The sequence below is a fragment of the Glycine soja genome, chromosome 19 (assembly GCF_004193775.1).
Source record: "Glycine soja cultivar W05 chromosome 19, ASM419377v2, whole genome shotgun sequence".
In the NCBI taxonomy this organism is placed as follows: Eukaryota; Viridiplantae; Streptophyta; class Magnoliopsida; order Fabales; family Fabaceae; genus Glycine; species Glycine soja.
The window spans coordinates 45,820,968-45,833,911 of NC_041020.1; the positions used below are offsets into that span (position 1 = coordinate 45,820,968).

General features: G+C 31.0%; 1 protein-coding gene across 2 annotated transcripts; it reads left to right on the forward strand.

Moving 5' to 3' along the window:
• The first annotated feature begins 5,504 nt into the window (after positions 1-5,504).
• LOC114398071 lies at positions 5,505-10,768 on the forward strand. Of its 2 annotated transcripts, none has more exons than XM_028360205.1 (11): positions 5,505-5,725; positions 6,173-6,321; positions 6,457-6,578; positions 7,082-7,190; positions 7,337-7,376; positions 7,601-7,690; positions 7,796-7,895; positions 7,992-8,116; positions 8,671-8,773; positions 9,380-10,149; positions 10,304-10,768. In XM_028360205.1, exons 2-11 carry the CDS (start codon positions 6,183-6,185, stop codon positions 10,554-10,556), a joined length of 1,851 nt encoding a protein of 616 aa, XP_028216006.1. In that variant the 5' UTR covers positions 5,505-5,725; positions 6,173-6,182; the 3' UTR covers positions 10,557-10,768. The 2 variants fall into 2 exon arrangements, with proteins under 2 accessions (XP_028216006.1, XP_028216005.1); XM_028360204.1 differs by having other exon boundaries at positions 5,505-5,639.
• The last annotated feature ends 2,176 nt before the right edge of the window (positions 10,769-12,944 follow it).

A 12,944-nucleotide genomic window follows, 5' to 3' on the forward strand; every position in this document is an offset into this window, starting at 1 on the left:
TAAAAAAGAACAAAAATCAATAAAGGAGGACCTTTAAAACTACCACTTCATAATCTGATTCAATAACATTAAGAATTGCCTGTCTACAAATTATCAATATCACCAATATCAAATGAGTTAACTTAACTCAACTTGTCCTTAACCCACTAACAGCTGGGTTGGGTTAAACTTGTTTTTCATGGAGTTCAAAATCTTAACCTAATTTTTGTTGGGTTGAGTTCCCCCAAAAAATTATTGTTTAATTAAGTTTTTCATACCTGAAAAATAAGTTATTTTTATATTATTATCTAATATTCATTTTTTTTCAATTAAGTATCGAAAAAAAATTTATGTTTCAATTTACTACTTGTGGTTAGTCGGTAGTCTCAGTCTGTTAAGTGATAACATGACAGATAAAGTATCATGTTATCACTTCTTATCACTAACATTTCATTATCATATCATCACTAATTATATATGATTTAAATATGTTTTTCATATCTAAAAAATAAGTTGTTTTCATATTATTACATAAAATTTCATTTCTTATCAAATAATTATCTGAATTTTTTTTATATTCTAATTTATTACATGTCATTAGTTCTCTTCCATCAAGTGATGATGTGACATATGAAGTTTTACATTATCAAGTCTAACCAATAACACGTCATTATCACGTTGAAGGTGATAATGTAATAATGAAGTATCAATGATAAGACATGATAACATGATACTCTGTCTATCACATTATTATTTAATGAACGAAATAAGACTAACGACAAGTAATAAATTGAAAAATATTTTTTTCCAGGTATTTAATTGAAAATAATGGATGTTAAATAGTATTCTAAAAACAGTTTATTTTTTTAAAGTATGAAAAATTTAATTAAGGCAATAAAAAAATATAAAAAGTAAAAAAAAAAAAAACTACTGTAATATATACATAAACTACACAGAAAATCTAACTGAATTATCCTAGTAGTATAATAAATCATTCAAATATTTTAATTTTAAAATTAAAAAAAGTGTAAATCTGAATTTGATGGGTTAACTCAACCCAATCCATTGTTGACTTGTCAGGGTTAATGGGTTGCATTGGGATGAATTAACTATGTGAATTGGTAACTCAACTCATTTAAACGGGTTCCTATAGTCAATTCATTTGCTCAAATTGTTCAACAAGGGCCACCATTACCCATAAAAAATCTTGTAGTTCTGTCTTACAATAAAATTATCACCCTACGATATCACAGTACCCTGTCAAACCTTCTTACCTTGTCTCCCCAAAACCTCAAAAACCTGAACATCTTTGTACGAAAAATCAGACTGCCCCCCATTTCTCATCCTTGTAACTTGGAAGGGAATGATTCCTAGAAAAATCGCACAGTATATTTTTGCTCAATTATGGCAATATCCTTGCCAAGATCCTTTGAAAAGTTGGAGATCGATTCTATGAATTCATCCTTATTTACACTAATTCCATAAAGATCACTCACAATGCCAATGAAGACGGGCAAATTATATATTCAAAAGTCAAGATTCTTAAATTCTTAACTCCAAGATTACAAACAATCCATACATTATCTTATACTTCTCATGATCCTCTAATTTCCAACTCTATAATTATCAAGATTATTGTTATGTCTGATACAACATGCTTTACTATAAGCTTGACCAACACACTTCATTCTTATGGTTCAAGAGAGGAATTTCATTAAAATTTTCAAAATGGTTCATTGAATGGTTATATGACTTTGGATCAATAACAAAACTTATGCCGAAACCACCTATCAACCTTTCAAAGAAAAATAGTAATTTTATCTTAGGATATATCCATGTTTCTTTTGTTGCAAGTCAAGTATTAATTGGATTATATCTTGGGATTATACTATTGTCAAGATCCTTCAAGATTTAGATGTCCAATATTCGGTACAATGCTATAATCAATAAAGGTAAAAGGATGGGTCAAATTTGACTTGAAAATGCTCACCAAAGAAAAAGTAAGAGAATGACTTCAAAAATCACCTCAACATAAAAAAAAAAACAAGGATTCAATATTAGAATGAAGCATTGTTTCTTAAATACAAATCCAAATTAATGTTTTCTTTAACCTCAACCACCTCACCAAAGGACATTTTAAAAAGATTAAAACAGACTATATGTCTACATAAAACACACAAAAACACACGACGCCAAGAAGAAGAAAATGAAAAGGTGGAATCTAATAGTGAGTATATCCAATCAAATGAGGATATGCAATTGATCAACGTTTGCATTTTGAATAATAGACAGATGACTAACAACAAAGAGGAGTAATTTAAAAACCTGATACAAGATAATAACATTACAAAATTTAGAATCATATGAAACAAAATTCCGAGACTTTGAATCATACGAAAACTACATATCAGACCCAATGTCTCATCACCAAGACTTAGAATCACATGAAAAACCGCATCCCATGCCCATAATCAAAATTTAGAATCATAGAATTCCGATTCCCGAATGTCAAAATCACATATGGTAAGAGATCAAGGGAACATCTCAAGACTTCATAATCTTCTTTCTATAAATATTCGATTATAAAGATGCAAGGCAAAGTGAACTTCATACTCTCCTGGTGCTAAAACGTTATTGCATTATAAAGTTTTCAGGTTTTCTTTTTTCGAGATTGTATCAATCTTTCTTTTTATCAACATTAACTAAATTCTTTTCTACATTTCTCATCTTATCGTTCTTTCATTTAAGTTTTATGGGGTAAAAATGTTTTCACTTTTTGTTATATTTATTACTTCTTTATGTTTGGTATCAAAACCTTAGCGTCAAAAGATACACACACAAGGACGAGTTCATAGAATATCTTATTTTATTCAAACCACGTATTCGGAGTACCTATGCGTGAAGTAAGCTTCTTTAAAATTAAATCGTGGTCATGCACTTTTTATGGTTGTAGAATTAACCATTTTCTACTAATATTTTTAATTTCTTATAAGTATCCTTCTTCGAAGATAATCCGTTCAAAGTATGACTAGGTATTAAATGTGGGCACCCTTCCAATGAAAATTTAAACTTTCGTTCTTCACATCGTAAGGGATGAATTCCTTCTACTAGAACCAACCCCATTATAATTTCCTCTAATAGTACCAAGCTCTAATAATAACTTGATTTGGTATAAGATTTAAAAAAAAACAATTCATCATATTGGCTTAGGTATATTTTGTTAGATAAAGAGATATCTTCTTTATATTAAAACGTTTATTCTCTTTCTAAATGTGATGGATTCATACCATAAAATATTACATAACTCTATGAAAATTTACTGGTTACTCTTAAATCTATTAAAATATCTTCAGAAAATTAAAAAAAGAGCATATCAATACTCGATAATTTTAAAAAACAATGAAAACGTACATCATTGAATTTTAATTAATCATATCTGGTACATGTAGATATTATGTACATGGAGGATACTTGTCAAATCGCATTTATTTATGCCACCTCATTAATTGGGCCATCATACCCGTATTTGCAGCACATTGATTGATTGGATTTATTTTTAAAATCATATTCAAATTTAGTTATTATTTTCATTTATCTGACTTTTATCTGGTTAATCCAAGGGATAACAGTTCATATTTTTTAATTAAGTGATACAGTTTTAAGATACAAATTAAATATATGAAATAAATTATATTAAAAATAAAATATTTATTTTGTGTGAGTGCTTATGATTATTAATAAAGATTAATTATTTTTTTTTACGATAAATACTTTGTATCAATATAATAATAAAAAAAGTTATAACTTTTAGCTTTTCATTTCATTTTTTATAAGTTAGATTTAAGTAAATCAATTTTTATGAATATTAAATATATTAGTTAGAGAATATTAAATATAACCTATTTAATATTTTCAATATGAAAAAATATAAAATGATTATTTTATGTTTGGTATTACAAACATTTTTCTTTTAAGGGGTTGGAGAGATTGTGAACCCATTTAGTTACTATGAACCAACCCTCCCAAGCACTTATACCTTTTGACTTAGTACTTGAGGGGTGTGAATTGTCCAATCTTCGATCTTCCCAAGCAATCATACCTCTCAGCTTTGCGCTTAAGGAGCTGTGAATCGTTTAATCTCTAGGTTGACCCATGTTGTGCCTAATTAGGAAACTTTTGGTCATTGGTTGCCTTATGTACATTTGAACCCCTGTCAAGTATATAGTGACAAAGGTTGTATCACCTTTTTACATGTCAAAGATACAAACACAAATGCGTGACAACTATAAAAGACACCACCACTCTTTTATGTCAAGATTGCAAGACACATTACAGACGTGTCAGGAAGTGATTACCATCATTGTCATCTAAATATCCTATTTTTTTAATAGAAAAAAATCACAATATAAATATATTTATGCATTGGAGTAATAAATCATTGGGATTTTTTTAGTCTTTCTTTAGCTTTATGACTGTTCAACAAGTGATTACTAACTTGAGCACGATATTTATTTATTTATATTCATATCATAGGTACAAGAAATTTACAATAATGAGCTGATATATTTTTTTATCACCAACTTAGCATAAAATTGTGATTAAAGATATTGTCTTTTTTAAAGATAGATCGATCAGGTAAAACAAAATAATTAAGATCCAAATAAAAACATCAATTAAACAATATATATTTGTAATTGGATTATGTGTTCCAATTTGGGGGAAGAAAGACAGACACGTGCATTGTACGTTGCTTGTTGTCTTGTTCTGATTCATACACCACCTATTGTGCCAATACGTCTCACCACGTTGTCTGAGTCTTACTATCTTTATTAGAATTGCAACTACCAACCTAACCTCACCTTACCTTGGCTGAATTCAATTCATTGACTATGATACGTCACACCCTTGATCTGCACCAGGTCCTACTACTACAAGGACTAACCATTCACTCACTGTCAAGTCTCACCCTTCCTTCCACCTCTGGGGTCTGTGCAGTTGCAATCCCCACGTTCACCTATCCCTCTTCTCATACGCCTTTCCTTTTACCAAAGACGATATCTTCTTCAAAAAGGATGTTTAACGGATCTTCATAAATAATCCATACATATCATAAAAACGACAAAAACAACACTATCAGAAATCAGAATACTTTATAACTCACTTTTTAAGATGTAATCATGTATTCAAGATTCAAACACAAAATCATTTATTAAGCTAAAATAATATCTCCACGTATTTCATAATCATATTCACTTTTAGTTTAGAAAAATAGTTAATAACATATTTGTATTGTACTATATCTCATTGAAATTAGCTGGGACTTCATGATCTTTTGGTCTCACAGTTCACACAATACTATAACTTCTTCTTTTATACATATTTACTTTTATTAATTAAAATTTATTAAAACTACAAAATCATAAATATGAAGTGATGTAGTATGATTTATAATAAATAATTAAAAAAGTGAGCACACCATATAGTAACTTAATTCCTCCTTTTATATATATATATATTTATTGATTGATTGAGCAAACCATACAGTAATTGTTAAAAAACAAGTGTTCCTCATAGTATTAAACTTGGTTTGGTTGTTCCCATGTCTGCTGGCCTCCGTATGGGTGCTTTCACTTCAGAAAACTCCGTCTCCTCTCTAAATGGTAAGGACAATTGAGTTACTCTTGGGTCGATGCAAATTTCAGCTTTTTCGTATTAAAAACCACAAGTGATCCACCGAAAGTTTCGTGTAAGTGGGGTTTGTTTCAATATAATTTGCTTCTTTGGATTGGATATTAGCGCCTCTGTTATAGCCATGAATTGGAACTGATGAATAGTCCTTGAGTTTGGTTCTGCTCACGTGGCTTCGTTAATTTTTGCCACCCATCTTTCTTGGTGTGTGTGTGTGTCCAAATTCTGGTGACGACTGGCTCAAAATTTTCAATACTTATTTATTTCTGAGTTTTATTGGTGCACAGTGGTAGCTAAGACTCACAGCTTCAAATGGATGTGTCATAGACTTATGCATATAATATGCTATTTTTGTTCTGCTTCGTTGAAATGCGAAATTGAATTTAACCTTAATAGATGGCTTGTTTTTGGAGAATGTTAAGTTCAGAATCTTAGAATTATTATAACATTAATGGTTGTTTTAGCACATGACTTTCTGATAGAAGGCTCGTTCTTTTTTCCTTAGAGATATAGAGATGGTGAAAAAAGGAAACATTGTGCAGTATCGGGAAAGGTTGGACAACACCCTTGCCTTACCTGATCTGACAAATGAACAGATACTCAAAACGCTTGTCAAAAGTCAACTCCAACGTTCTTCAGAAGTGGAAATTGAAGGTAATAGCATTCCCTTATTTGCTTTGAGCTCTTCGGCAGAAAAAAAAAGGTACTAGGTGACAGGTATTGTTATTTTAGGTAGTTATGTAATTATATTTATCTTTATTATTATTATTTCTATATTTGGTTTTGCAGGATGTAATGAGAAAGAAGTTGAAACCAAGACTACAGAGTTATGCAACCTTCTTGATATGTTGAGAAGTGCTTCTGGAGACAATGGTGGAGGATCTAGTAGTACATCACACGCTGATTGGAAAGTAAGCTATCTATTTTTGTTTTCTTGATATTTCAATTGAATTATTTAGATCATCATCCGTTGACTTAGATCTTGAACTTTCCTGGCTTATTTACCAGACAAAACTTACATACAATTTCACATTATTTTATGTATTGTTATCAAATCAGAATTAAAGTTTTATCTCGATAATCTATATTGACATTTAATGCGAATTTTGATTATGCTGATTAACGAGGTAAAACTCCAATTTTGATTAAAAAGACCATCATAAACACCTACTAGAATTAAGTCTAAGTTTTGTCCTTATTTACCTAATTGCTGAGTTCTTTTAATAGAAATAAAAAATTTACATTGGCTGATCAACTTCTTGCTTCAGTGATTTACCTACTGATATTTCAACGCACTGATGCATTCTTGTGTAATATTTATATTTTGAGTGCTGCTTATGCTTTGGGCAGTAGATATACACGAGTTGTTCAATCAACTTCTCGAGGAAGTTTTTGATTTTAGTTCTTTCAACAGTTAAAACAGGATAATGAAGAGTTTCGTGTTATGTATCGTGAAGGACCAGAGGGAACTCCCATTCATACATTGCTAGTTGAAGGCTATGTAGATGGGCCTCTAGATCTTTGTGAGTCAAGTTATAATGAGCCAAAATTTTTAGCATCGTCCTTTTATTTAGTTTAACAACAAAGGCCATGTCATGATTTTAACATGTGGATTTTCGTTTTTTTTTGGTACTGACATGTGAAATGTTAACCTTCGTTACATTTACAGCTTTATGCCTTTCATGGGAGACCCCCCTCTACAAGAAATGGTACGAATCATATTGCAATGTGTGCTTTTAATTTTCTGTTTAAGGTTCGAATTGAAGTCATACCAATTAATTAATATTAGAGTTACAAGCGCTATGCTGTTTGCATCCTTTTGACATTATTTTTGTATAGCATAGAAATTATTTGAATCTATGTTAGGGGATCACTTTAAAAATTTCAGTGATACTTCTAGCTGATACCCTTTTCACAATTTTCATTGTTTCAGGTGGCCTCAGTTTACTCTTCCCAGTTTCAAAGTTTTAGTATCTGATCGTTTGCAAAGGGTCCAAATTGGGGAACAAATATCACTAGTTAGGTTTGTCTTTACCTGTATCAATTAAAAAAAATTAATTTTTAGTGTCACTGACCATGCTAAAAGCCTTCATTTTTGAATACTTATAATGCTCATTGTGGAAGAAAGGATGAAGGTTCCATGGCCACTATCTACAAGGGAGGCTATAGTGCATTATTATCTGTTTGAGTACTTTCAAGATGACTTAGTAGTTATTCTTTTGAATACGGTAGTACCCTAGGCCCTTTTTTTATTTTTTTTCTCAAGAAAGCTAATTATAAACTAGATCTAAGCTTCAAGAAATGTGTGTTTTATTTGCTTTCAGGTCTCTGAGTCAAAAACTGATAATTTAAACAAGGATGCAATTCCTGAAGCAAAGGATGTCGTGAGAATTGATTTAGTGGGAGGCTATGCTATGCAAAAGGTGACATCAGAAAGAAGTTATTTTCGGTGAGTTTTAAGTACTAAAAAAATTAGAAGTAACTTGGAGTGTGGAGATCGAAGGGGAAAACCAAATATGAGTACAAGTATTGAGTAATCTACAATCTACAATGAAGGTTGCTATGGTACCAAAGGAATCTAAGAGTTTTGGTATAATTGTTTTTTACGCCAATAGTTGACTGAGCTTGCACACAATAGTTGATGACTGAGCTTAAATTTCCAGAAGTACTATAGAATTTCTCAAGACACTATAGGTGAATATGATATTTTAAAAAAATTAGAATGAGTACAAAAATATATATGAAATGAAATAAAATATAATTACATTTATATATATTTCTTATATTTCATTTATTTATTTTTCTTTAATTCCCTTTTTCTTAATATAATTGATATTTATATTGATTTGTCATCATTAGTGTAATATTATTAAACTAATTAAACTGGCTTTAGTTTATAGACTAATTGTTTTGCTTAACTTCCAACATGTGGTGAAAAATGAAAAAGGATTTTGGTCAGCAATCCTTATTTCGAGACTTAAATTTTTTTGTCAAATTTTGTAGGATAATAGCAAATTTGGATTTAAAGCTGGATTTTCTACCTCCAACCCTCCTAAATTTCATTTCAAGGCAGCTCATCGGCAGTGGTTTCAGGCTTTATCAGAAGGTGGAAGATTCTTTTCAGATTTATTTTAAGCATCAACCAATATTGACTTTGTTTCTACTTTCTGGCATCTAACTGATAATAAGATTATCAACTTCTTTTAAAAACAAATGTACAAATTATAAGTAAATGTAAGGCAGAAAGAATTATGTTTTAAATTCTACATATCATTAGCTTCATCGATTCTTTATTGTTATTGTTGTTGTTGTTAATATTATTTGATAAGAGAGCTACTTTATCACAAGGAAATCAGGATTAGATGGAAAAAGAAAAAAGGATAGCATTCATACTCATTAATATGGATTCTTTAATTGTAGCATGTATTTAACTCGATTCTTGCTAATGATTGTCTGAAAGACTCTTGTAAGGAGTATTTGACAATTGACACAGAACTAAATACTTCTTATTACTTAAAAATGAAGTACTAAATAATGTGAATTTGCCCTGGCTTATGAACTTATAGTCACTTTATTTGCAATGGCTTGTTAGAAGATAGGTTTCAGCTTATTTACCATTTTCTGCTTGCTCATGTATACTGCATTCAGTGCATTGTTATATTATTATTTTTCATCACCTTTTAACAATTACCAATTTCTCATATTGTTATAGGCAGTAACTTCTATGATGGGCAATGATAAAGACAAAGACTTCAGCAAGGCTTTGGAGGACACGTTGTATGTTAGAATACACGAAGCTCTATTAAGCACTAGGGAATCAAAGGCTATGGCTGGGGAAGAGCTTAAGCAAGATGCAAGCATTGTTCCTACTGAAGAACTTGTTCAAAGTGAGGATGAGGCAAAAGATGTAACCTGTGAGGATAGCAGCAACCAGTGTTCAAATAATTACATTGGAGAGACTTTAGATGCAGGTAGTGAAGAAGTTGTTGAAGCAGATTGTAAAGAAATTTTGCAAATTGAAGAGGATGTCAATAAGGTACTTAGCATTCCAATCGAGGAAGGTAATTCATTAAGTGTACTGATGGGAAAGGAAAATGGTGAGATTGTAGAAACAGATAGTGAAGAGATTGTTGAGATTGAGATGGATGTCAACAAAATGCATGACCTTCCAGTTGAGGAAGATGGTACAAAGAGTGTACTGAAGGACAGAATGAATGCATATATACGCTCAGATGTGAGAAATGCTCTAGAAACAATAGAGAGGGTTATTTCAGTGGTTAGAGAATGTGGATTTCATTCCCTCGGGTCCACTTTAAACTCTGCTGGTGAAGAGTTCCACTGCATGGAAAATGGTGGCACAGTTGATTCAGATTCTGCAAAAGTTATTGAAGTATGTTTGAAAAATGAGGTTAGTGTCAAAGTATCAAGCAGCAATATGCTGGAGGAAAATTTAGAAGAACCTGGGACGATACAAAGCTTCAGGTGATTTAGTTTACTCCAACTCTTGTTTAAAGGAACAAAGATTTTTGAATAATATTTTGTGAACATCTAATGCAATATAAGCCAAGTAGTTCAGAGTGTGGTTTATTATGAATATGTATTTAACTGATGCTCTTATTCTTTTTGGTTCCTTCAGACACACAGGAACAAATGCTAACAAGGAAGTAAACTATAAGAAAGTAGTACCAGCTTCACCAGAGCAGAATCTTTCAAGACCAATGGAAGCAAACCAGGCTGATTCATATTCTTTGAAAAATGGGACAACTCTGGACCAAACAATATATGATAACAAGCAATTAAACAGTGATGCAGTCCAAGATATGTCTTCAGATGACCTGAAAAAGTCAACCAGGGAGATAAAGTATCGATACTGTTGTTTTATGCATTAACTAAGAAGAGAAAAGTGTGAAAGCCAATAACAAGAAAATAGGGTATTTAGAGGCATGAGGTCCACTTGCCAAGGGACCAGGTACCGGGTTTGGACTAATTTTGTCCCTTATTGTTCTACTAAAATGTCAAATTATTATTAGTATTTTTTTTATGCTCAATCTATCTCTAGAATTAAGTTTATTTAGAAATGTATGATTGATTAGTTAAGGTAGACTGCGTAGTCTATGAATGTTATAATTATAATTAACTAAGTTTTATTTTGTTCCTAGCATACAGGGTGTGATTTTTAATCCTCCATTCACTAATTCGATGATCCCTATGGATGTTTTGAAGTCAAGGTCTTGAATATTAGAAAAGGAAAAGGAAAAGGAATGAGGATGGTATGCTCACGTTAGGCCGGTGGCAAGGAAGTAGGAACTACGCCTTCTAAGTGTTATTTTGATGAAACCTAAATAGAAATTTGGAAAACACTATCATAAATTCCGAAAGAATGACTTCCTCTTTCTCTAAGAAAAGATGAAAGAGAAATATAAATTATATTTTAGATTTGTAATAATAATTTATATTGTGTTATGATATTTTTTAATCATTAATAATTTCTTTTAAAAATATTAAATTTTAAATTAAAATTAAAGATAAGTTAAATTGATCCCAATGTTTCATATATTTACAATTTTTTTAATTAGGTCCTGTTTTTTTTTTTCTTTTAATTGAATCTCTAAACATATATTTTTTTTTTCAATTGGATCCTCCGATTTAATAGTTGATACAAATTAGTCATAGACACTTAATTAGAAGTGCAAATAATGGATTGATACTTTTAGAATGTATTGTAAGCACAATTAAATTAATTAAGACAAATTTATACAGAATTTCAATCTTCTATAGAGTCAAATAATGTAAAAAAAATAATACTTGCACTAAATTGATCAACAGAGATTAAAAGTTGAAATTAAAAAAAATAATCTCACAGTGTATGTGATTAATTTTTTTATAATGAAAATTAGATGGAAGGAATTAACTGAAAATAAGAAATTCAAATATTCAATTAAAACAAAAAATAGTTCAAGGGACTAATAGAAAATTTGGTAAGAGTGCGAGGACACACAAAATAATTAAAGCTTAAAATATAGATTAAAAGAGTTAAAATCTCGTGTTGAAGCCCCTAAAATTGCCATTTAAATGCAATTTGTCTCTGAAGCAGGAGCTCCCTTGAGGCTGTTACTTCCTGCACCCCTTAATATAGTCTATTAAAATAAAATTAAACCCCCAAAATACCCTTGACATTTCACGCATCCCTTTCAATTTCGGCTTTGGCGCCGCTTTGTTCTTGTGTGTATAAGCACCGTGGAATGCTCCGGTTGTCCTCCGCTTCGTGCTCTAATCGTCCGACGCACTTGGTCTCATCAAAGGTGATGACTTTTCGCATGTCCTTTTTCTTAGCACATCATTACTTTCTGTTTCTTATCTTTCTTCCGCTTGTGTTGTTAGTTGTGGAAGCTCGTGATAAGCAACAAGGTGTTCCTCAGGTCGTAGAGAGATGGGGCGACCCTCATTCTTCTGAATTTGTGACTGCTGTATCAATGATCGTTCGCAACTCTTACCCTGTATGTAATGCCAAAATGTTGTCTTTTTTTACACTTCATTGTTTTTTTGTCAAACACAAACTCATCTATAAGATATAAGATGAGTTGGATGACACAGGTATGCCAACGTCATGGGAAAGTTGTCATAATTTAAGGACAGTGATTATAGCATTGTTTAACTTGCTCCCATATTATACAGTGACCTGTTTTTTCCTTGATATTCCTTATCTTTTGTGAGTAAAATTTTTGGACACTATTTAGTATTTACTTCATTGAAGTCCTGTTTATTATGTATATGGATATTTATTGATTCTATACAATATTTTTTCTTTTGGACAATGTTGTACTTTAGTTATTTATTGCATTTCACATGGGTGAGTTACATGCACTTTTTGTAGCAATTGATATAAACTTGAAAAGTGTGATTTCCAAATGTTTGGAAGTTAATTCACAGCTTGAACATTTCATATTTTAGTCCGTGCGAAACAAAATGCAATCATGCTTGTATTTACCTTTATTGAGGGCAAATTTCAGTGAAATTTTTGTGTGGGTTTTAGTTTTGGTTAAACTAAAGATAATGAGGTACCTATCCCAGAAATATAGCTATTGAAAAAAATACAAGTTTCACATCGACTAGAGACAGGATCAAGATAAAATATATAAGTGGAGGATAACTCTTATCCCATGAGCTAATTTTTGAGATTGAGTCAGACTCAAGTCCATATTCATTAAAGGATCATTCACCATATTGTCCACGCACACTAAGCCAAAAAGTGTTAGGTGTGAGGGGATATATTGAGA